This window comes from Trachurus trachurus (assembly GCF_905171665.1).
Source record: "Trachurus trachurus genome assembly, chromosome: 12".
Taxonomy (NCBI): Eukaryota; Metazoa; Chordata; class Actinopteri; order Carangiformes; family Carangidae; genus Trachurus; species Trachurus trachurus.
The window spans coordinates 15,856,977-15,882,897 of record NC_139908.1 but is presented as its reverse complement, the minus strand read 5'-3'; the positions used below and the strand labels follow the sequence as shown (position 1 = coordinate 15,882,897).

The following is a 25,921-nucleotide window of genomic DNA, read 5'->3' as shown; positions in this document are numbered from 1 at the left end:
GAACCAATACAGAATATCTGCAATACACACTACAACCTTAAAATGGAAAACATAAAATTATATATAGTATGTTTATTAATATAGGTATACTACTATGTAGTATAAAGTAATAGGAAATTTGAAGTCTTGATCCCACTGAATTACAATTACATTCAGCAAATGGGGAGGAACTGTTTTGCACAACCACTAAATGTTTTTTCTGCTCACATGTATAAGAAGCCATTTAATTGTTAAAAGTGGTATTGATATTGTCTATTAATTAGTGGTTGCACTGTGTCTGATTCAGAACAAGGCTGGGTGGTGAACAAGGACTTAGTTATGCAACAGGATTCCAGTTAATGGACATGTGGATATCCAAGTGAGACAACATGCTCATAGCATTTCAAACATCAATACTATGGTTCAATAAGGGTGTTATGTATTTAATGTTACACGCCACAGTTCTTAGTGAAATAATAGCTACTTTTAAGGAAAAGCTGCAGTGGTTGAAGGTAATGGCTGCCTGTCCAGCAGCAGCAAGAGCAGGATCAACCCTCCTCAGACACCGCCTCTTCCCCACCCCCTTTTACCCTGTAAATTATAGCAGCACTTTAGCTAATGAAAGAGTTGAAGACCGGGCACTAATAAAAGCCATTAAGTGAATAAAGCACTTCCCCCTCTAACAAAATTAAAGAATCTACCCATTTGGAGAGGGAGGACTCTGTATTAATATTTATGAAATGCGGAACCGGTGCCCCCCCCAAACTCCCCAACCTACGTCCAATCCCAGCCTGACCAAGTCCTCCTTGCCAGTGCACCTATCCCAAGAGAACATCACCAACCCCTCCTAGCTTGAAGGAGGGGCAGGAGATGGGGACTTGAAGGGTGCTGAGGACGCAGTCAGGACAGTCTGTCTCAAGTAGAGCAAGCTGAAAGACCCCCAAGACTCAGTGCTGAGAGCACCCTACCGCCTTCAACACCCTCAACCGGCTGCACTTAGCATCGACTTTGGGGCCAACGGATGGAAAGGTGGGTTTCTTGGAAAGACCAGATGTGACTTTCCAAAGACAGCAGTTGGAAAGTTATCAGTAAAATACAGAGTAAGTTCTGACTAAGTCTCATATTTTATGTGTTTTATTGACTTTTTACTGGATTTGTTACTGTGGTCTTTAGTCTGAAGAGAATTTTATGTAATTTTGACTTTAAATCAGATATTTTAAGATATTTTCTACAGTCAAACTTACCATAGATTCTGAGATTGAAGTTCTTGAAAGATCCCGATTGAGGTCATCCAAGTCAATTTCTGAAGAAAGAAAGAAACCTCCAAAAACAACAAAAGGTAAGAGAGCATCATAACGTATCAGAATCATCCATAAAAACCATCCCGCCATCCCATCAACCACAACGGCATCACTTTGAAACATCCTCATTGTTCTGCGGGATTCACCGCCACCACCCACCATTTCCACCCAAAGTGCTCCCATTTTCATGCCAGTTGGTCACCACAGATACAGGGTTTTCTACATGGTGCATTAATATGTATTATGGTGTAATTTCATCACACAAAGTGGTTGAGTTGCCTGAGCTCTAAGTTGATTATCGCACCATGCCTTCTCATTTTAGTAAGACCTCCCTGGGGAGCTGAAAGAAACACAAGAGAAGGTAACAAGATTGTCAGACCTTTTGGAGAAAAAGCTCCCTAAGCTTGACTGTTTGACTGTTTCATGATCCTTGACATTGCACTGAGTGACCGTTAACACAGTTAGGACTGAAATGCCGAGAGTGGCCGTGTCTTGACGGTAAATGTCCTCAGATGGACAACAGCGATAAAGCTATAACTGTCATTCTTGGGTTCATTGTGTCACGGGCCACAAAGATTCTTCTTCTTAGTCAATTGTAAGTAAAATTTCAATGGGTGGACTCTATGCTGCCCTTCTTAACAAGATCACTGACAAATTATCCAAACTCTGTTTCCATTGATCAGTTGAAGAACATCCAATAGACTGATGGACAACTAATTTGATTAAGCCACCATTTCTCGGGCCTGCTGTGAATCTCATCTTGAAAATGTTGAAAATTTCAATGGCTGTATCAAAAAGATTTTTTTTTTTAATTTCTCTTTTTATTTTTTGTTGTGTCTAGAAGAGTTGGGCGCGAAGACGAAGAGGGAGGGGTTTGACGCAGTTTGTGCGCAGGAAGGGTGTAGCCCTTTTTTACCGCAGTGAGTGTGACCTATGACTAATCGTTGTATTCTGCAGATGTTCTTAACTGTGTTTCATTTTTTTCCCCAATCACTGCTTAAAACCAGTGGTGCCATTTTTTTTGACAATCAGTCCATGAGCATGGATCCCCTCCCTCACACCTTTGGACTTTTTCGTCTCTTGGACTGTAGATGCTACCAAACGGTGGGACTTATCCTTCGACTGCAAGAACCCAGAATATACTTTATATGTTGTATTTCTTTCTAGTATTGATACTTTACCACATTCGCAGCGATTACGTTAGCTACGCTTGATGAAAGCAAAAAGATATACGGTATTGTATTTTACTGGTTTTCTACCATTTCTTTAGGCTACATATTATATTCAAAGTTCTTTGGGTGCCTAATTCTGACCTGGATCCTGCGTTGGATTTTTTTTTTTCTCTGTTATCGCCCAGGACCCCATTGTGCTTGATCTAACCATGCAGTACATCTTCTGTCCATGGTTGTGCCAAGCACCTTGGAGGCTTCGGAGCACTGTCTGCCTTCTGTTGTGAACTTCAAAGCAATGCAGAAAACTCAGGAATGCATTTTTCACATCACTGATGTACTTCTTTACATTCAAAAATATTAAAGAAATAAAGACTTAAGTGTTGCAATAGAATTTAATGTCTGGAGAAAATTCAAACTGTAGAGGACAAATGCAAGAGAGCAAAAGGTAAAAATATATTTTTAACTACAAATTGCTTAATTTCTTCTTCTTCTTCTTTTTTTTTTTTTTTTTTTACATGATATGCAGATGTATCAATTCCATGCACTAGTATTCTTTCTATTCTCATTGATGTCTTATCTTGTGATGCATAAAGATGTAAAATTGTGACCAATAAATATCATCTAAACATCCCGTATGTTTTTCTGGCAATAAGGTCATCTTGAATAAAAAGAGTGTGAGTGAATGAGTGTGGGTCTCAGAGGGTTTATGGCATTCATGTAGATAAAGCTGTCATTTTCTACAAGCTGGTTGGGTTCAATATGGCAGATTTGTGGAAACGATCAATTAGAGTAAGTGCTCAGTGGCTTTTAACGGTGGCTAATAATTCCATCCGGTAGAGGTCATATATTAAAACAATGTGCACTCTTATAAGTCTGCAGACAGAACACAGATCTATAAATCAAACAACGAGGCATTGCGTAATAGACACACAACCCAAGGTGATTTATAAAATGAGTTCTTGAAATGATAATAAAATACCTTTTGTTTCCATTTAGATTTGGCTACATATTTTGACTTTCAGTCTGTGAAACTCTTAAGTCAAAATCACAACTTGTGCATTAAACTAATAAATTTTAAATGATGAACACCAGACTCCTTTTTTTTTTTAACCACTCTTACTTTTAATGAATTCAGTCTTTGCTTTACATGAGAACATGGCTTTTTGGTTTCAACTTGTGTCATTAAAAACAGCGAAGAACACCAAGATCCTTCATTTATTATGTTCTTCTGTTTTAATATGCTCTATCATGAGTGAAATAATCATGATTCTTTTTTTCTTCCAAAATACCTTACTTTCTTTGGGTTTAACATAACCTTGCCAACTTTCTGATTGTAGATGAGGTTGGGTGCAAGTCAATTATATTTACATGTAAATCATGGAATTCATTTAATAAATTGGTATAAAATACGCGCACACACACACATACGTGTTCTAATACCATGAATGCTCTGTTCTCTTCATGCATCTCAGGAAGCCATGACACTGTGACATTGACTCTTAAGGTGACACTGAATCTATTATACTGAATATTTTTTGCACCTGTGATGTTCTGCTGTTTCTATGTGGTCAAGTGCAGATTCTCCTGGGAAACTGTAATGATTTTTCAATGTATTAATCCACAATGAACACTTACGCACTAGATCAAAACATTTGCGATGGGGCTAACGCTCCGAGGCACTCAGCCAGAATTTGAACTATGAGTCTCTGAATGAAGCCAGTTCCCTTCCAGCTGCCCATTGACTTGACTTGCTCAGTCTGCTTCTTGTTCTAATAGGAACTACTATTTTGTCACAATAAGCCCCAATGTGGCAGATTTGTTTCAATGTTTCTGCCGGCATCAGCCTTGGGCCCGTCTATCATTAGTAAACCCTCAAATTGCGGTAGCAACATTTGAGCTGCAGGCCAGAGCCACAGTTGATATCAATTCATTAATTAGGGACTCCGATATGATGCTATTAAATTTGTCCACTCTGTCAACCCCTTTTCCCCATACATTAATATGAAATCGACTGCACACACACAGGCAACTTTATATGGTTAGAACTTAGGATATTTAAGTTGTAAGCCTGAGTTTGAGAGGTAGGCTATAGCTACCTACATTTCAATTGATTCTCACTCCGTTAAGATGGTAAACTCACCATGGCAACCTCTGAGGCCAGGCTGACACACAGGTGTTTGAAATCAGATTATTGGGAACATTCTTGTTTGTGGTGTTTATCACTATTTACTGTCAAAGTCCAACGCATACACTTACACACTCACAAAAATGGACACAGACAGGTTGGTAGCTCTTTCATGTGTTCAGAGAGAGATGTTAATTTGTCTGACTAGCTCTCGGTGTGCAATGTGGGAGTCCTGCAGGTTGTGGGTTTGATTCCCATGTTGACACAGAGATCACACTCTGAAAGCAGCCTCGTGTGGCACTCCCAAATATTTTGCGAGGAAATTTTCTATTAGGCTTTATGCACAGCTCCACTACTTCCTGAACTTAAACAAGATCCTTAATTTCTTGTCTATATACTATTGGACAAAATGATTAATCCAGGTGTGTTTGACCATTGTTGTGACTACTGAGGTCAAAGTCAGACACACCTTCAGTTTGTCCAATAATGATAGACAGGAAATAAAGGAGCTTATTTAAGTTCAGGAAGTAGTGGAGCTCTGCATAAAGCCTATTGTGCAACATTTTAGATGAAATCTAATTGTCAGCAGCTTTCCAAAGTCAGTTTAACTAACAACCAATATTATGCATTATCATTTCCTAAATTGGTATTCTTATACACTGCTACAATAGTGGGACAATAAGTAAGAGGTACACACAATATAAAATCAGTGTTTATGTCAACAGTTTTTCTTGTTTCAAGCCAATCAGTTGCACAGACAATACTTCCTGTAAACTGTGCGGCTCCTCACTGACCTTGCCCAGACAGGAATATATGGTTTACAGATTATCCCATTAGACTAGACTACGGTGGCTGCTTTGCACAAACGAGCGGCTAATCACCTTTTTTCTCTGCTAAGCCAGGCTCAAAACCAAGGCTTCTCTCTGCCATCAACGTCTGACCACAGAATGACACGCATGAAGTTCTGTTTATTTCATCTGATTAGTCGTTTTTCCATTTCAAGAGCTCTCGAAAACACAGGGTTACAATTGCTTCAGATCATATAATTATCCAAACCGTTCCTAAAGTAAATCACATGTGGTAACAAATCACAACAAATGTTATACTGCCTGCAGGAAGGAGAAGCAAAAACAGCGATGTGTCAACTTTTTTTTTTAGACGGCTGCAGGTGGCACGCAGGTGTCTACATATGACAGAGCATCAAATTATTACATTCTCAAGCTGAACAGAAAACCAAGTATTGCATAATCTTCAATTGGGACATTATAATCTCATTAAAATCAGGGTCACAGTTTTATCTGAGCACACACACGAGATAAATATCAAAAACATTTCATTTCCTCTCTCATATGTAACTGTCACTATCATTTTTAAGCAGCAGCAGAAACTATCTCACTCCAGAGTATAAATATTTTTTGACACAGTGGGCATACAAATAATACTAGATGTGGGAACCCAAACCTGTTATCTTGACTGCTACAGCTGATTGACTTTAATGTACCACCTACAACAAGTGACACTACATTTTAGTACAATATGAGATGTTTTGAGGTGGATTCCAAGATATCTGTACCAGATTATCAGGCTGTAAACAGTGTACTTTATTAGGTGATGTTTAATTCCACAACATGTGGTGCTCTCTGTACATTCATAACCCCTGCAAACAGTTAATGATGATTTGGAGGGATGGATCGTATGGCAATTTCAGGATCCACATAATTAACAAAAACTGTAGAATCACAAAGCAGGAGAAACATGTCACAGAGGTTGTTCCACTCATGAGAACAGGGATTTCCAGTATGCAGGCTATGGCTCTATGAATGTACAAGATCTACAGTAACACAGAAAACAAACACCCATAACTCCATTAGTGCAAACTTAAGTGACAGCTGTTGTGAACACCAGGCTAAAAAAAAATTATTTCTGAGTTGAAAAAAAAAAAAAGACTCAATTTTATTTTTTAACTCATATGAAATGTTAATGGATTATTATGTGGCACGAGGGATCCATGTTTTATTTTTAAAACGGGCACTGATTATTTAAAATGTGTCTCTCTACGGTAGCCTTACTAGAAGCGTGTTAGTACCATTGTATTTGAGGATTTACGTGGTTGTTATAAGACACTATGCCCCTAATGCTGAAGGACTGGTTTATCTTCAAAAGGCTGTTTTGTCAACGCTGGCAGTATCAAACAGTCACGTAGACACGGTGAAGCGCAATGTGAAAGCTCGACTGTGCTGACGGGAAACTAATGCCCTCCAAAAACATACACACACAAAAAACATTAAATTTTACATTTTCAATTCTGTGGACAATTATTCCAATAACTTAATTTTGTTTTGTTTTTTTAAATCCATTCCATCAAACCATATGAGGAGCAAACATTTATGTTGCAAGCAAACAGGAGACCAGTTGCTTTGAGCCCATGAAATGAAGAAACATGTTATGAAGTGCTTTCTGTGGGGGCCTCAGTGCAGGCCTTGATCTGAAATCTTGGCCATAACGTTGTGTTGCAGTGATTATGCTGCTCAGAAGTGAGTCATAGTTACTGTTACATGTCCAGTGGTGTGCAGCCATTTGGATGATCTCTTGCTGAGATCACACCACAGACACTATCAGAGTGAGGAGGTCTGAACAGCCTTCAAAGTCAAGCAACGGAGGGCAAGACGGAGAACATTAAACTGAGAGAAACCGTGCTTTGGCAAGAAGCATTTCTACAATTAGGAATTTTGGCTTCGATCTTACCAGTGGTTGCAGACGACATGTTACCAAATCAGGCAAAAAAAAAAATGCCATTTGGCATTGGTTGGCTGAGTAGAAATCGTGCCAAGGCCAACGGGTTCAATGACAATTTCCATGGCAACATTTTCCCAAATGACAGAAATTGCTGTCACCAATACAGTGCTCTTGTAACACCTCATTTACAACCAAAATACCCACATCTATGGATGGACTTTTCAGTATATTTCTCTTTACTGTAGATGCCACTTCCATTTGCAGTTCATGCAACATACCCAAATAGTTAGTGTTGGAGGGTTTGATTTGGGTTCAAGTGGATGTGAAATATGCCAGCATAACCTCCTGATCTCCAAAATATCCATCTCAAGCATAGATCTGTCCAGGACCACCTGTGTGTGTGGTTTCTCCACCGAGGCGCTCCTGGCTCGGTTGACGGTTGGCGTCGCCGGATTTGATGACACTCGCATAGTCGTGGATCCCCACTTCCAAATTCTTGGCCCTCAAAGCAGCAGTATGCAACTTCTCCAGAAAATCAGGCATGCCTGCCATGTGCAAAGAGATGTCCTTATTAACACTGAGCTCTCACACACACTCAGTAGGCACGCACAAAATGTATGTGAGAAATACCACACAAAATCTGTAAATGCTCATAAATTTGAATGTGACAGCAAGCAAAAACGCTGATTTGCAGGTTTCAATCAATGAAAGAACCTCACCACTTGACACCATCCAGCTCACACAGTAACGGGGAAACACAGTCTGAGGGTCATCACTGTAGGTCAGCAGGTAATCAAACCCATTCTGTTAAAAAAAACAAAGTCAGACTCAGTGTCTACAAGACAAAGTTGAATTAAATGCAATTTCAATTAATTCTGTAGCAACACAGTCACCACAAACCTCGTCAAAAGACTTGTGAGGGCGAATGACCATCTTCGACTGGTATGAGTGGACTCGCACAAATTCCTGAGTCTCTGGGACTCTGGGATGCTGCACGGCCCTGTTCAACAGAATTGGAAAAATGCAAGTTAAAATAGCACAGCCAAAATTATAGTCAAACATTTAGTAATATATCAAACACACCAGAAATCCATAATTTTCAAGGTTGTACCTGGATATCAAGATCATCAGGTTGTTGTTGACATCAACATCATAGCGGCGTACATACACATAGTCCCTCGAGTACATGGGATACTGTAAGGGGACAATCGACCAAGATTAGGTAACATCTGACAAGCTCGAATACAAACTGATGAATATAAAGATATGTAGTATTTGCTCTTGACCAAATGTCATTGTGAGTGTCGTGAATGTTTAGCTTGTACACAAAAGACAAGAGTGCTTTAAAAGCAAATATTAGTAGAACAAACAGCGTCGTGAGTTTAGGCAAAATGGCAACCAACAAAAACTCACAGGGAATTGTGTGGCCCAGTGCACAACTTCAGAGCCTGTATTGACATCTCTGTCCACCACATCAAGCTTGATAACCAGAGAATCCCACTTCTTTCTGTACTCTGTATCCAACTGGGGGAAAGGGGAAAACACAAGTCAAGGATAAGGTGCTTAATATAGCACAACAGTCGTTTTTATGCAGCACGTGTTCAACACAAACATGCAGGTTGTGCAAGAGCACTTGCGTAATGGAAATGCAAAATAAGCTGTCATATACATACAAATCATGAATAAAATAATCACATGTGAAAGCTCCACTTCCATAAATATTTAACTTTCAAACAGAATACTTTAATAACCAGTTGGAACGACTTATAATTACAGATATAAACATTTCCCATGGTTCATAAGTTCAGGAAAATGGAGGCTGCTGCACTATCATAAAGAACCACTTCCTTACGTATTCTTCTGTGTACCTAAGTATAAAATGCTGTTGGTTTCACTTCACCTATTCATGAGCAAAGACAGATATATTCTTAGTAGCACATAATGAGAACTGAAAAGTCTGTACCTGCACATTGAAGAACTGTCTGGGTGTGACATCGTTGTAGGAGCCCAAAACTGCAGATAAACATAAACAAAAGTTGCTGACTCCTCAGACAAGTCATACTTTGTAATGACAACCAAAAGAAATAAAACTCAAAGTATCACGGAGAGTACACTGAATGGGTGCCCTATCTAGATATCACGTAACACTTGTGAGATTGTGCCTTGGCTGACCTCTGAACTCATAGAGGTGACTGTTGGGAATAGGTCGCTTCCACACTTTGAAGTCTTTTTTCTCCATCACAACTTCCCAGCCAGAGTTCTGTTGTCCGACTGCAGAGCCCACAGATGTGCTTAGGTGTTTCACAGCGTCCACAGCTTGTAGTTCAAGTCCACACCTGCAAAGGGATGCAAATATCAGGAGAGACTATTTAGCATACTGTACAGTTAACATCGCCGATCATACCCAGATATGAAATACAGCATTGCACACAGAGCGGTGATAATTTGAAGGGGAAAACCATATGGAGTGAACTAACACTTAATAATTTCAATGCACCTTCGAAAAAAACAAACTGCAATCCTTCTTTTACAGAGAGATAACACCTACTGAACGTGAGACCTTTCAGTGACCCCATGTGGCCACAAGTGTGTCACTCTAGTGTTTGTCTAAGCCTAATTAACTCCATGTGTGCATTTAAAGGAAAGATTTCCAACCTGCGAATTTCTTCATCTTGAATCTTCTCATTCTCCCACATGAAGACACCGGCCAGGGCCGCGACAAGTTTCCCGGTGGGGGCGTGCTTGCTCTGAAATCTGCGCCATATGTTCCCCACCAGTTTCCACCTGGTGCGCTCAGAGTAGAGGTTGGAGTAAAGCTCGCCGATCTGACAAGCACGTCTGAGCCTCTGTCCAGTCACAAATCCGCAGTGGTCCGCAAATATGGAGAGCAAGTCCTTCTTCGCCTTCTTGGTGCGTCCGGCGGACCCCGCGGCCTCGCTTGCACCTGCCCTCTGGAGCCATGACAGCAGCAGGCCCATGCTCCTGCCCAGCCACGGGACCCTCTCCAGCTTCCCTTTGCCCCCCTCGACAGTCCGCCTGAATGAGCTGCAGCTCTGAAGCCTCATTGCGTTTACACCGATTTCGCAGATCGGACGCCGGGGCACGGAGTGAAACATGACAGCTGTGACCGTGACACGAGTTTCTCAAAGACAATATGCAAAAAAAAAAAAAAAAAAAAAGGGGGCAGCAGCTGGCTAAGCTAATGTACCCCGGCCGCAACTAAGAGCTAAATGCTCCGTAGACATATATAGTGCATTACATCTACAGAGATAATACTACTAACTTTGGCAAACAAACGCCATTATTTTCACTCACTCATAGGTTTTTGACGTTAGTTACCGAGATGTCTCCGAGCACGCGACATGAACGGTTAGCATTAGCCACCGTTATCCCTCCTGTTTACTACGTTAACCAGCTGCTACCGCGACACGGACACAGTTCACACACCGACACCGCCTCACTTAGTATCTATGTCCAAATTACAAATAGCTGCGTTGGCTGTTGCTCCAACACGACTGTCGACCTGTACAACCTTTCAAGAAGACAGCCTCACGTTTTTCAAACTGTCTCGTAGGGCATTTGACCTCCTCCTCCTCTTCCTGCTGCTGCTGCTGCCTCACTCACACACACACCCACTCGCTGGACCCGCCCCTACGGACTGCGACCCGGCCGCTCATTGGTCGTTGCTCGGTTTTACGCTAATCTGATTGGCTGAAGCGGAAGCCTGTCTTAGAATGCGGGAGCTCGGGCGTCAGCATGTGCGTATGTCCAGACTCCTCTACCAGAGCTCCCCTTGCCTTTTTTCTAGGTTTAGAGAAGAGGGTAACTTTCAAAACCTTATCCAGGATCAGTGTGTCTGCGGTGGTACGGCTGGCTCGTCCCACACCGGGGAGAGGAAGTCAGAGTCGCCCTCTGTCGGTGCATCTCGGGGGCCAAAGCTTTGCGAATTTATTGGTGTTACATAAAGACTCTACACGTGTACAGACCATGGTACAGACATAGGACCCGTTTCACAAGACAGCACTCACACTTTAATGCCAGCACATACTTGTTCTATTTGCTGTACATTTGTGCCCAGGAGGTAAAGATGTTCTGGTGAGCTTAACCCATGTTCTGATGATAACAACAACAAAAAAGCTCTGCTGTGTTTTGTTGTCACAGGGAAAAGAGCAGAGGCTGGTTGTGTCATTTTCATACGAAAATGATTTTAAGGAAGGGTATGAAGAGAAGTCGTTGATGTTTTGTTTGTTTTTTAAGGAAAAATACGAGGTCTTCACAAGAGAAGAAAAATAGAAGAGAAGTAGTCATAGTCAAACGTCATTATGGTAATGTACGCAAGGTGGCGCCGTTTAACCATTGCAGATGACTAGAGATGTTGCCATCCTGGGGCCTGAGTGATAGAAGCTGAGTGCTTCCATCAAAGCTTTAAAAAACAAAAAACACTAGTAAAACTTTTAAGATTAATGGTTTTGAGGAGCAGATCACTACACTTATTGCGAAAAGGTTAATAAAAGCAATGACATATAAATATAAAGTCTAACCCTGTCATTCAGTCATTTATTCAACCATCCATTCAATTACCATGCCCAACCCAACATTCATGAACAAAATAAACCAGGGGTCATGCTTTTTTTTTTTTTTTTTAACCATGCAGTGTCATCACAGTGATTAAGTTGGTGTAACTGGGGGGAAATGCTATCACCTTTAGGTCCTGTATTAGGTCATTCCGTCCAATTGTATTTTAAGTTGTCTGTGTGTTCTCAGGATGATAGGATCATAAGACCATAAGACAATATATTTTTGGAAAAACCGTGTGAAAACACACCATGTGCTTCTTAGTTGAGGCCTTATCTGTAGAGCAAGCACATACACATAATCATTAGTCTCATGACTGCGCCAGAGAATTGCAATGATATTTGCATGTGCAATGTAAACTATATGGAAAGTGTTTTTATCACACTGCCTATTCAGTTGTATAATTTTACACAAGTAGCCTACAAATAAGCTCAGTGTTATAGCTTTTTCAGACCTATTAGAATTTAAACGATGAATAATATGAACACCTGAAAAACATGAATTGCACATGTAATTTAGTCTGTGAGTGATTAAACTGAGGTAATTTTTCTGTAAGTGGCCTCAGGTTAATGTCAAGGGAGTAAAGACTTACAATTAGTGTGAGTAATTACCATGAGGGATTTGTTGTCACGAACTGAGTTCTATGAATTTCTAGTGTGAAAGTCCCTGATTGAGTAGGGTACTTTTGACACAGATGTACAGCAGCTGTAAACGCCCCTCCTTCTCTTATGAAATGCTGCCTCCAGGGGCTCAGAGAAAAATCGCAATTACAAAGTATCACGACAAACACAAAACATTGCCCGACGGATTTGAGGAGGGCAAAATTTTTCCATGAGCCGCAAAAGACGTGACGTCAAGTAGGGAGAAAAAATGAAAGGCTGGAGCTCGTGATGAATAGATAATAATTACACGTTCGGTTATTGCAACATTTCCCCAAGTAAATGTGGGGTGTGTCCGGTGTGTTCTCGCACGTTTTGGCCACGCTGTTATTTAGATAATTCAAAAATAGTTTGCTATGCGTGTTGAGTAGCCTAGTAGTAGTAGTCCCTCCATTCAGCATATCAATCTTGATTTAACATGACAATCTCTAGAGAAAGCGAGGTTTGTTGGAGGGTGATGTTATTGTCATTTCCGGGTCTATGCACTTCAATGAAAGTCAAATCTTCTGTAATGCAATCGACATCACTACCACCACCGGCTGTATCCTGTAGCCTTGTGACGTGACATTGTTTCCCTGTAAGCATCAGTTACCAGAGGTAACTGGTTTATGTCATGACTATCTGCAGTGTCTGAAAAGTGGTCGCGTGGCAGTTGAGGTCAATATAATATAATATAATATAGCCTAATATAGGCTAATAATAAAAACTTACCAAATTAAAAAAGTACGCTTATTTTAGCTGTTTATCTACATATTTACATTGCACAGGAAATAGTTACTACACTAATTTCTAGTAACGGCAGAAATGGATAGTGGCTATTTATTCAAGTTCTGGACAAAGTGAGAGTATTTTTTATGCTTCTTTATAGGCTACTTCTACTCAACATAATTTCTGAAGGAAATGTTAACGTGTAATTACTCTTATATAACATTGAATCAATTAGGTACTTAAATACCACTACATACAGCAACCAACTGTGTTAAGAAGTCATTCAATTTATCAATAATGTGTATGAATATATCACTGATAGAAATGATTGGGAAATGAGTGACTCTGTAGTGATGGCATTGTATCCACTCTGTTTGTCTCTGAAGTGAGGGGAATGGAGAGAAGCTGGAGGAGACGACCACGCACTAAACACATGACGAGTTGAAAAAAAAAAGAAGAAGCGAGAGGCAGGGGGACGGGGAGGAAGCTTACTGACAGCAGCTTGGGCGGAGTTTCCTGAAGGGTGTATCCAATAAAAAAAAAAAAACCTCCTTATTCCACGGACCGGCAAGCAGCGAGCTTTACACATGCGGCTGCGTCGAAACTCATTCAAACTGAGTCGTGTCTTGATTCGAAAAGGCGGATTTATTTCCACATTGAATCCGACAGACAGGCGTCAATAGTTTTTTTTCCACTTCTAACCTAAGGCAGCTTTTTTTTCCGACGGGGAGATTTTTTTTTTATTAGTTTAATTTTGCATTGTCCCGCGCGCGCTAACGGTACGATCGGAGCGCGCGATAATTAGCTTACTAGTGTCTAACGAGCTCCTTTCTTCTTCCCCGGACTGAAAACTGCAACGTGTGGTGAGTTTTATTATTTAACAGTTTATCTCAGAGTAAGACTTTCTTGTGTTTTTTTTTATTATTATTAACTGAACACCCACTGGACGCTACCATCACATGTTAACGTAGCGCTAATGCTAACGTTAGCTTGAGTGAGTGAAAAAACAACAACCCAAAAAACAACAACAATATTTTGTTACGTCTTTAACAATAACGATAAGATATGTTCCTGATGCGACTTGTTCAGCGAGGACTGACACTTTTTATTTTATTTTTTAAGGCTGTCCATCTTGTTTGACCGAGGACAGGTAGCGTAGCGGCTGCTGCCGGTTGTAACGTTAACATAAGGTCTGAGTAACATTTGGCTCTGAGCGAGGTTGATGGCCGCAATGAAACCTAGCTGTCCTCTTTAATGTTAAGTTACCTTACGTTAGCAGTATTGACCGTCTGTCGAGCAGACACTTGGCCACTGAAAGTGCATCGACAACACACATGAAGAGCTGCTGCTGCTTCCCACCACCACCAGCCGGTCGGTCATTCAGTGTTGGCGCAGCAGCAGCGTTTATGTTCCCTAAACCGTGTCACATCCGGTTGCGTCAAAAAACCACGTCAAACATAATTTAAAAAAATGGAAAAACCTACAGATAATGTGCGCCTTTTTTCCCTATCGATTGATTATTGTTATCATAACGGAGCTCAACGTCGTCGAGTTGTTTCTTTTCTTAACACGAGCGTGTGTTAGTTAGTACGAACGGACGGGGCTCGTGCTCTGGGCTGTGTTCTATGAATGGATGACGACACGTGCACACACATACGCAAATAAAAAAAAATTACAACGTTTCTTATCGATGGGGCAACTCCTTATCACGAAGCGGTCTTTGTGGCCGTTAGTGCTCATTGAAGCCGCCGTAGTAAACAACAGTAAAGTGATCGATCTGGGTGAAGTTTTAGAGGACGTTGATGTCACTCAAACACCGGCTTCTTCCTGCGAACCACGAAAATGGCTTCCCATTGGTTTTACAGACAAGGAAGCACTAGAGATCCTCCTCTCCGCCAGTCGCTTCACCACGCGTCTTACGTTGTCTTCTCACTGAGTTTTCAGAAGAAGCTTATCTATTTCCTTCCTTGTGTTTCTCTTTTATGTTGTATGTGTATCTGTTTGTCTGAGCCTCCGTGTGAAAATAGAAACAACGTCTGCACTTTTGTTATTAAAGCAAGCACCTTTTCTGTCTTTTGTCTTTTCAGGATGTACCCCTGCTCGTCTGCAGTTACATTTGCACAATGGCTGTCTTCTCACTCTGCTTGATAGCCCAGCGCCCAAAGAACAGCAAAAGAAATAGTATAATTACAGGATAGCAATAAGCCCTCATACCTCTGTTTACCTTAATACTTTTCTGGTCAGTCCCAGATAAACCTTTTATAAGTTTGCACTGCTTAATCTCAGAAATCCTGTTTAGACAGGTGGACCTGAAGAGAAGCTAATTATTTATTATACCTCTTACCTCTTTATTTTACTAGCTGCTGTCTAGAAATAGCATTATAAATAAATATTTTTGACGGGCATTCATTCCCTTTAAGATTGTGAAGCAATTCCTTAATAGTCTACAATCATGGTTTCAACAACTGCAACTGCAATAATACTGGCCACCACAGCGGGGGTGGTAGCCCAAACTGCTCTGGTAGAGTACATGTGGCTGCTGATAGTCGGCTTCATCATCGCCTTCGTCTTAGCCTTCTCTGTGGGTGCCAATGATGTCGCCAACTCATTTGGCACAGCTGTGGGCTCAGGAGTGGTCACCTTGAGACAGGCCTGCGTTCTGGCCACCGTGTTCGAGACTCTGGGCTCCGTGCTCCTGGGGGCCAAAGTGAGCGAAACCATCAGAAAGGGTATCATCGACGTGGGCATGTACAACGGCTCCGAGCACGTGTTAATGGCCGGCGCTGTCAGCTCGATGTTCGGTGAGTGTCTGTTGCTTATCTTACATCTAATTAAACGTGCAGTCACTGAACACTGTGAACAGAGTTTACTGGCACACGCAGGTCTCGACACGGTTCGGCCCTTGCAACTAAAATATTTAAATGTGAAATTGTACCTGGGGGAAGTGCTGTAATCATTTAATTGAAATGCGTCCTGAATTACATTGTTTGAAAGATTTTTTTTAACCAGTTTCCACTGTGTTTTGCCTCGTGATTTTAAATCTGAAAAGCTGAGATCAGGTCGACCTGTCGAGATTAATGTGATCAATTTATTTATTCTCATTAGGTTCTGCTGTGTGGCAGCTGGCCGCCTCCTTCCTTAAGCTCCCCATTTCTGGAACACACTGCATTGTTGGTGCTACTATTGGCTTCTCGCTGGTTGCCAAAGGCCAGCAGGGCGTCAAGTGGTTGGAACTCCTCCGTATCGGTAAGTCTGTCTGACTCTCTAATCAGCTGACCCAGATATGTCCTCATTGTTTGAATTGCATCACAGGGCTATATTCAATTAATGACAGTGTCTGGCAATGTAATCATAACACATTAGTCAGTGTTTTTGTCTATGTTGACCTTTGATATCAACAAGTTTAAGTTTTGAATGATGATTGCAGTCGTTCTTTAAGAAGTCCTTAGTGTATGGGAATGTCCAAATGGGGAAAGAGAGAGACTTTTGTCAGATAACATGTGGCAATTGTCCTTGCAGCTTTGTGAGGAGTAACACACGGAAGCAGATCTAGTTTCACAACATTTATGTTTCTGAATTTGTTGCCTTAGACTATGTTCCTTTGCAGAAAGCTTAAAGCCGATGTAAATCAAACTACTGACTAAACTGCAGTGTTTTTTGTTTCTTTATATTGCAGTTGCCTCCTGGTTCCTGAGTCCCCTTCTGTCTGGAATAATGTCAGCCGCTGTTTTCTACATAGTGCGCGTTTTCATCTTACTCAAGGTTTGTTATAAACCCGATAGAGAGTATGTGTATTTGCTTGAGTAAAACAAGAACTAGTACTAGACCAAGTTCAAAATGAATACGAGGAAATGTTGATTACATGGCCACAATTAAGCTCCTGTTCTGATGCAGTTCCTTATCTGCACCATACAGCGAGTTTCAAATTACCATTATACCCTTGTTATGTCATCAGGTGTAACCTTGCAGCAAACTGGCACAGTTTTGCTCTGTATTAGCTCTGACTTTTTGTTGTCTCGTCTCTGTAGAAAGACCCCGTGCCAAACGGACTGAGGGCCCTGCCTGTCTTCTATGCCGTGACCATGGGAATCAACCTGTTCTCCATCTTGTTCACTGGAGCTCCGGGTGAGTATCATTGTTTCAGTCATTTTTGCCCTGAATGACTGTCTGCAGCCACAGCTTAAAAATAAATTGCTCCCTCAGACAGCTGGATGCCCACACATATTCCAGACTGAACCAGGCTGTGTCTACCCTTCTCACAGAAGCTGTGTTTATTTTAACATGTTTTTTTCGGGGGCTCTCTTGCTTGTGGTTCTACAGTATGTGGGTCATAGCTGGAATAAAGTTTTAGAGCGGAGCACAACAGGGAGATGGAAATTAGATTTCACCCAAACTCTTGACATCACTGTCTGTGTCCTTCAGACATGGAGGAGGAAAAGGGAAGTAAAGAGGGTGTATGAATGGTCAGTTGTCTGCTGCCAGTAGTTGTACTGCTGCTCAGAATTAGCATTGTAATGCTCTGAATACTTGTGACTACTGATTGATTACTCCTCATTATTAAATGAGCAACTTTTGCTCCTTTGTTTTTCTTTCTCTCTACAGGGCCTAACAGTTCAAGCTGGCCTGGGCCATTAAATGGCTGCTACAGGCCAGAGTTTGACCAGATATGGTGCGCTGATGTGTGCATGCACATCAGCACACTGACTGAGAGGAGATCACTTGCAGTTCCAGCATGGCCCATAGCCCTGCTTAGTCAGGCACATTCTGTACAGTTGTGTGAAGTCCCTCACATCTCAACATACTGTACATGAGGACCTGTACTTGGGTACCTCAGAGGAAAAAAAAAAAAAAAAGGTGCGAGATTGCATTTTAGACACCAACAAACCCCACTGCATCTTAAAGTTCAGTGTTGATATTGATTGATATTTATTTATCTTTCAATGCACATGAACATAACATCCAATATTTCTAATATGCTGTAGGCAGATTACAACCACACACAGGCTCATAGTTAAAGCAGTTTCTCAGTGTCTTAACACAAAGCACCACAACTCACTCATGTCTATCATTAGATTTAAAATGGTATGTTGCCATCAAGGTCAGACATCCCATGTATATTTCATGGCTCAGTTTGGGATAGTATACTACTCTGGGCAGCTAGGTCAATAACAGCTCGTTGCTGATATGTGCACTCTAATGCAGCTGTAGTATCTGCATCCAGCTAAGTACAGTATGTCTGGTTTCCTGTGCTAGGACTTGGCCTTCCCCTGATCTACACCCTATCGTAGTGGTGCGATTGGACACCAGGCATCCCACAGCACATTCCAATACTCAATATATAGACCGGTGCCAGAGACCGCAAGTCAGCATGTGCAAAAATCTGGGGCCAAAGAATTTGAGGGTCAGCTGTTGGTCCTTTACAGATGAGGTTTAGTGTGACTTGGGTTCTTCACACCTTATAAATCACTCAGCTGCGGCCACACCAGTAACACCCAGTCATTGTAAAGTAAAAAATCTAATTCTTAACCCTCTTAAAAAGCTCATCGCCTGGAGATGAAGACGCATGGCTTCTTAAATTAGCATAAAAATCCCTGTCTGCTCTCCTAGGCATCTCAGATACTAGAATCTGTTGATGTGTCTGCTGCCTTAAGGGAAGTATAACAAAGCCTGCCCCATGTGCACATCTAAACACTTTTTTTTGTTTGCATACCAGTAATTGTTTCACAGGGCTGAGTGTCATAGCGACCGTACATTTTGACCAGCGCCATTGATTAAACTTCAATGCTTTTAGCTGGATACGAATTTTCCGCCTGGCTTACCCTCTAAAAAAACAAACTCTTGGTGGCGGTTGCTCGGGACACAAAACATTCAGCAACATAAGAGATACTTAGATCACAGTGTACACACCGTATTTTAACATGAACTATGGCTGTGAAACTACATTTTAAGGCGCCCTAAGAGGCTGCTGTGATCAACTGGATACTACTCCGTGTTAGGAGTGAATGTTGGTCTTACAGATGAATATCGGTGTTGACACTTGTCACTTAATCCCAATACTCTTGGTAAGTGATACACCGAGTTCTAGACAAAAGTGAGGATGACGGGAGGGGAGGGGAGGCGTTCTCGCCAGGCGAGTCGTAAACTGCCACTTTAACTGACATTGTAATTGAGGTTGGCGGCAAGCTGCACATATATAACTGTGCAAAAACATGTTATTGTGTAATGTAGGCCAGGGGATACAGAGGTTTCGGGGAGAGGTTTGGAATGTAGCCATGGTTAAATTCCATTTCCTGTGCCGTCCCATTCATCCCACTGCATGGCTGTGGTATAAACCCACTCTTTGTTTGGGAGTGTTTATCAGACCGCTAGACACAGGCTAGCCTTTAAATCCTTTCTTTTATATTTTGTAAGAAGTTCCCCCACAAACAAGTCACAGGGACAAAGAGTTTACACGTGAATGCTGTCCGGCCCCTTTTTGTCTTTTTAAGGCTTGTTTTGTGTCCCGTTTCACCGAGTGCCCTGAAGTGTACTGTACTTTGCAAGTAGTGTGCAGCTGCACTACACCTGTCTGTGGATGTCTCGCTACATGTGAGCCGGTGGAGAGGGGACACTCAGCTGTTACAGAGGCACCTATCGTGTGTGTTTTTTTCCCCTTGTATGCCTGCCCCTGTCCTGAAGGGAGTGAGCTTCCATTGCGTAACTAAATAAACATCAGTTAGGTGCGCTGCAGTCTCATGCTGCAGCGTGACTCAGTGGAGAGTGCACTGTGTGGACTCTGCCCTCAAGTGAACGCGGCGGTTGAGACACTTATCATGTAGCCTTGGCCCATCGTTTCCTATTGTTTATCTTGAACTTCCCAAGCAGTCCCAAACAAGTGGAAGTGTTTTTTTGTTTTTGCAGTTACCTCACCGCAGGTGTTGCTGGAATTTTTTTTAGTAGCTCCTGTTTTTTGTTTTCTCCAAACTCCCACACTGCTGGATTGTATCGTCTGTGTGTGACAAAGATGACTGCTTCCCCCTGGGATATTTAAATGGCTGCTTTTTGCCAGCATGTTCTGCATTACATACACCTCCGCTGCACCAGCTTTGCTGCAGTCTTGGCAAGAGGTGACTTTTATTGCTACAGCAAACAACTCAAGTGAATGACTCCCCCTTTCTCTTCCCCCTTCTCCCCAAGTAATGTGGCCTTTTAAGGAACTCATTGTCCATGTGCAGTTGTTAGCAGGGCACTTGGAGGTCACGGGGACATTTTTGCTCTTTCACCTATTAGGCGTTACATAACTGTTCACCTTTAGGGGGTACACACGCTTTCCTTATTTAACTTGGACGTGGCACAAGGCAATGCTGTCAGTCAGTCATGTATTGCCAAACTCTGGCACATGTGGTCCAATGTCATTCAAGTTATTGCCTTGTAGTTTTCATTCACTGGTGCCATTCATGTTTTAAATGAGATGTAAGTTCCCCCTGAATTGTTTCTTTGTCCTCATTTGACAGTTTTTACAACATTTTATAAAACTGCTCATTGTAATATTTAATATTTAACTTTTAATGCAATATAATCTCATGTGGTGTCCAGTCAGGAAGGTAGCACCAGCTGCCTTGTTTTTTAAATTTGCCTTTGTGTGTCTGTGTGTCTTTCTCTGTCCCTGGCACCTGGCGATCCTACAGTGCTGGGATTTGAGCATTTCCCTTGGTGGGGCATCCTGCTCATCTCACTGGGATGTTCTGTGTTGACTGCCCTTGTGGTCTGGTTTATTGTCTGCCCTCGCCTCAAGAAGAAGATTGAACGTAAGTCATGCTGAAGTTTTTAATTTCTGGCAACCTGATAACTCGGTTTTAAAATTCCAGCGGTCACCAGTTACTGCTGACCACTGAAATGATGGGTTTCCTCTCTAAACCCACTGGACAAGTGAGGGATTTAGCACTGCACATGTAACCTAAACCTATTCACAGCGAGGGCTCATATTAATCCAGCAAATGGAGTTCAGGGATATTTTGTCATAATGGAATCACTCTAATGAAAAATATTGTCATCAGTTTTTGTCCTATAATCCTGGATTAAAGTAAAACGCCTAGAGTCCTCTGCATTTCCACACCAATGGTGTGGTTCATGTGTTGAAGGAAACACCATTTAGTCTCTGGAAAGGATTGTAGGTACCTTTACTGCCACCAGTTATTTAATTACTTTTATATTTATGCGTCTTGTAACAGGTTTAGCCTTTCTTTCTTGCATACATAAGTAGGGTAGTTACAGCATAGCTGTATCTTACATAATGCAGGATATACTGATCTATGCATGTCGTTTTCCTCTTTCTTTTTTTTTAAACAGGTTTTTCAGGTTTTTACAAAACAGAAACATTGAAAACTGTACTGTACTTGTAGCCACCTTGATAGCTGTCACTATTAAGAGAGAGCTTATCTCTGCCTAGTTTAAGAATATCCAACACATTTTCTGATTAATATTGACTTGACCTGTCATGTGTTACGTCTTGAACAGAGAAACGACAGGGTTATCTGCCCAAGCATGATCTGTCTAGGTTAGCCTCTATCCCACAGACAAGTGGCCTAATTGGGTCTGGTGATCCACTAATTGGTCTTTACCCCCTTGACTAAAATAAACCTAGGTTGACTTAAGGCGTTGACGTGACATTTGCTGTGCATTTATGGAGACGGTGTTGAAACTGAGTCAGATGGCTCCTCTGATTATCACAGAAAATATTGGCACTGAGTATCTGATTCACGTTAAAACCACAAACAAATGTCATGTGAGCCACGTAGTGTGTTGACTCTTATCGTCTTTCATAAGTTAAGCTGCTAGTGGTAGTGTAAATATGTTCGTTGTAAGGTCATAATCCATTTATCTGATCCTGTGAACACAGGAGATTGCTTTTGAACACGGCTAACGTTGCAGTTTTAGGACAAAGGTTTTTCTGACTCTGCAGTTATGCAACTCCTGCAATTCCCCACAGCTTAGGTTGAAGAGAAACACATGTGCTGTGCTAGTACTTCTCAGCGAGAATATGTATATGTTTGGACACGTCCCAAGCAATATCTCACTTCCCAACTCCTCCCCTACTAGGAGATATGAAGTCTTCCAGCCCTTCTGAGAGCCCCCTCATGGAGAAGAGGGAGCTGAGGGAGGCCCACTGTCCAATCCTGAAGCAGACTTCCAAGGAGGCACCTACGCCCACCGACCCAGCTGCCAATCAAACCCTCGCTGCTCAGCCCCAGGCTCCTGCGGAGGAGCGCAGGGTGGCATTTGACATCGGAGACTCTGACGATGTTGAAAATAATAAGGAGCGCAAGGTGGCATTTGATATTGGAGATTGTGATGACAGCGAGTACAGCAATTCAAATGGGGGTAAGTAAGGCCAGAAACAACACTGGTAATACTTAAATATGAATTTAAACTTTGGCTATTGCTTATGTAATGCAAAGAGAAATGACACACAAAGCTGAATTTATTTTTCCAATGTTTGCAGCTCCTAAACAATCAAACAGTCAGGTCCAAGTCCACAGCAATGGGTCCACAAATACTGCCAATCAGATCCAGTTCAATAATCAGGTTCAGTTCAACAACCGGCCAGCGCAGATACCGAGCAACGGTTACAGCCAGTACCACACGGTCCACAAAGACTCGGGGCTCTACAAGGACCTGCTGCACAAGCTCCACCTGGCCAAGGTCGGCGACTGCATGGGCGAGGGGGGCGACCGGCCCATCCGCCGCAACAACAGCTACACCTCTTACACCATGGCCATCATCGGCATGCACGGAGACTTCAAGCACAAAGAGGGAGAGTTCCGCGCCAGCGAGGATGCAGAGAAGGGCACGGGGTCGGGCGGCCAGGAAGGAAGGAAGCGCGTGCGTATGGACAGTTACACCAGCTACTGCAACGCCGTGGCAGAACACACGACCCCCGAGGGGCTGGGGGAGGGAGAGGTGACACTAGAAATGGCGAAGGAGGACGCCGGCAGCAGCCAAAGCTCTCTGGATGAAGACGGACTCGAGTCGGACAAACCAGAAGTCTCGACTCTTTTCCAGTTCCTCCAGATTCTCACCGCCTGCTTCGGATCCTTCGCCCATGGAGGAAATGACGTCAGGTGGGCAAACTGCTTTTGAATAGTCTTGTTGTTATGAGTCATTTGGTTTCTCCAGCCTGTTGCTGGTGACATGTTTTTTTTTTGTTTTGTTTTTTTTTACAAAATGTATCTCAGTCAGAATCTTTAGTCACCGTTAAAATGACCTCATTCTTTCCTCCACAGTAACGCCATTGGGCCGTTGGTAGCTCTGTGGCTGGTTTACAACACCAGCAGCGTGACTTCCAATGCACCTACACCCATCTGGCTCTTGTTATATGGCGGCGTGGGCATCTGCGCTGGACTTTGGGTGTGGGGCCGCCGAGTAATCCAGACCATGGGCAGGGACCTCACGCCTATCACCCCCTCAAGGTACAGATAACCACAGACAGTGCTGCTGCTGTTTCTCCTTAGTCATAAAACCACATCCTCCGCAGACATTACCAGTCTTTTGAATTTAGCAGGCATGCTCAGAGACGCAAGTGTTTATTTTTATTTTTTTTCTCCCCCTGCAGTGGTTTCAGCATTGAACTGGCCTCGGCCGTGACTGTCGTGGTAGCCTCTAACATTGGCCTGCCTGTTTCCACCACCCACTGCAAGGTAAGCTGGTCAAACACTGCGGTCAGGGAGGCAGACTCCCGCCACACGGGAAGGGACTATTTAGTGTGAGGGAGGCTACGATAAACAGTCTAGTAGACAGTCCAAATATGGTGCAACTTTCTCCATATTACATTTTTCAGTATGCAGACAAATCATGTGATGTTATAAACTTGGAGGAGAAGAGTTAATCTGACAAACTGCTGTGTTTTCCAGGTGGGCTCAGTGGTCGCAGTTGGGTGGCTGCGTTCAAGGAAGGCAGTGGACTGGCGTCTGTTCAGAAACATCTTCATGGCCTGGTTTGTGACTGTGCCCATCTCTGGTCTGATCAGCGCCGCCATCATGGCCATCTTCATCTACGGCATCCTGTGAGCATTCGGCCGCAACCCCCAAAGCCAGGGGAGGAGAAAGAAATCGCTCCAGTGCGCACCAGGAGGAAAGGAGTAAAGTTGGAAGGCCAAAATATATCGCTTACCTCAAGCCAACAACTTCGGGAGAAAAGGAGAAAAAGAAAAAAAATAGAAATGTTGAAAGGACTTGTGATATGGGCCTGTGGTTCTGGCTGCATCATTTTCAACCTAGAATTTGCTGTTCGTTCCATTTGGGCCACATCACTTCCAGTGGGAAGCTTGCATTTCTTTGTTCTGACTTGCTTTTTCATATCACATCATTCTGTAAAGATTTAAACTTAAATCATCAACCTTTTTTTCTAATACTCATTCTTACATTTTTTTTTACTTTGAAATTATGTATATACATCCATGCTGTTTTTAATTTTGTTTTACACGTTAGAAAGAAATGAACAATTAAAATGCAGTATTAGCCTTCTTCGCAGATGTAACTCCAGTCATAACACATAATGCTGAAAATAACGTAGATTGACAAGCAGTATTTTAGGTGAAAATTGAGGTTATTGGTGTGTTTGTGTGTTTTTCCCCCAATTCCAAGTGTTTGTTATTACTGAATTCACATTTTATATCTGGCTTCCTTGTATCCCCTAATTAGGACGTTGTGTTTCCTTTTTTGTAATTGAACAAAGTTGACTTTCACCTAACTGTAAATTTCAGAGAGGCTGGTGAACACATCCCTCCGCCATACTGAGGAATTATTCAGTCACTTTCACAGCACTGCAGTTTGTCTTTATGGCACGCAATCATCTGAGTAATTTTCCGAGGTAGAAGCACTAATTTATAAACACTGGATGACCACCTGCAAAATTATCTGAGAAATACTGTGTCATTAGCATAAAAAGTCAGCACACTTCTGGTAATGAATGACAACGCCCTAGTCGTTAAAGTTATGGATAACGTGCTATCCAGGTCTTTAATCAGAACCTCCTGAGGCTCTACTACCTTCTTGATCACTGCAGAATGAACTGCCTGAAATACCTTGGTTACTTGAATTTGAGAAATGTAACAGCAGAATGTCAACCGATGCAAAAACGCATTCTCAGACAAAGACCTTAAGTCTCCTGTTGAAACTTGATTGCATCATCGATGGTTTAAATGCTTTAGGCCTGCTTCAGCCGTTTCTTTTCTAGTTCACCTCGTGTTGGCTACTTCCCAGTTTTGGTTTTTGTGGCATTTGCACCTGTCCTAGTCGACAACTGGGTCGCTCTAGCTTTCCTCTGTTTCCCTCAGCTTTGACGAGCTGAATCAAAGGTTTCAAGTGAAGAGGAACAGGAACGTAAAAACTAGAAGTTATCTAACTGGGTGGTTTGAGGTTGAGTTGATCTGGTCTTTTTTCTTTGTTTGAATGAGGGCGGACATACGTTGCATGCCACCAGTGTGTGGTCATCATCTGGCTGCAGTACTAAATGCATTTCAGACCTATAGATGCTGTAGTTGCCTTAATTGTTTTACTTTTCCCTTAGCTACCAAAGAAGAGTTGTTTTGTTCTTTTTTTTAATGCACATCAACAACATACTACGATCCACATCTGGATTAATAAAAAAAAACAAAAAACAAATGTTAAATAAAAATGGGAAAATAAA

At 42.1% G+C, this 25,921-nt stretch overlaps 2 protein-coding genes across 2 annotated transcripts; one reads left to right on the top strand and one right to left on the bottom strand.

Moving 5' to 3' along the window:
* Positions 1-5,505: 5,505 nt before the first annotated feature.
* On the bottom strand, positions 5,506-10,913 carry stard7 (StAR related lipid transfer domain containing 7). The gene is made up of 8 exons (XM_083983877.1): positions 9,969-10,913; positions 9,486-9,649; positions 9,277-9,326; positions 8,727-8,837; positions 8,425-8,507; positions 8,214-8,313; positions 8,033-8,117; positions 5,506-7,858 (listed from the first exon to the last, which is right to left on the bottom strand). Exons 1-8 carry the CDS (start codon positions 10,427-10,429, stop codon positions 7,680-7,682), a joined length of 1,233 nt encoding a protein of 410 aa, XP_083840003.1. The 5' UTR covers positions 10,430-10,913; the 3' UTR covers positions 5,506-7,679.
* Positions 10,914-13,822: 2,909 nt separating this feature from the next.
* Positions 13,823-25,921, top strand: slc20a1b (solute carrier family 20 member 1b). The gene is made up of 11 exons (XM_083984277.1): positions 13,823-14,118; positions 15,343-16,056; positions 16,361-16,501; positions 16,932-17,017; positions 17,284-17,380; positions 20,923-21,042; positions 22,334-22,615; positions 22,737-23,355; positions 23,518-23,703; positions 23,847-23,931; positions 24,145-25,921. The coding sequence occupies exons 2-11, from the start codon at positions 15,708-15,710 to the stop codon at positions 24,298-24,300; spliced, it is 2,121 nt and encodes a 706-aa protein (XP_083840403.1). The 5' UTR covers positions 13,823-14,118; positions 15,343-15,707; the 3' UTR covers positions 24,301-25,921.

Coding starts and splice junctions, on each gene's coding strand:
- stard7 (XM_083983877.1), bottom strand. CDS start 10,429: ATGTTTCACTCCGTGCCCCGGCGTCCGATCTGCGAAATCGGTGTAAAC. Junction 9,650..9,968: donor CAAGATGAAGAAATTCGCAG/GTTGGAAATCTT, acceptor ATCCCTTTGCAG/GTGTGGACTTGAACTACAAG. Junction 8,314..8,424: donor CTGATGATCTTGATATCCAG/GTACAACCTTGA, acceptor TCTGTTGAACAG/GGCCGTGCAGCATCCCAGAG.
- slc20a1b (XM_083984277.1), top strand. CDS start 15,708: ATGGTTTCAACAACTGCAACTGCAATAATACTGGCCACCACAGCGGGG. Junction 23,356..23,517: donor CATGGAGGAAATGACGTCAG/GTGGGCAAACTG, acceptor TTTCCTCCACAG/TAACGCCATTGGGCCGTTGG. Junction 23,704..23,846: donor ACGCCTATCACCCCCTCAAG/GTACAGATAACC, acceptor CTCCCCCTGCAG/TGGTTTCAGCATTGAACTGG.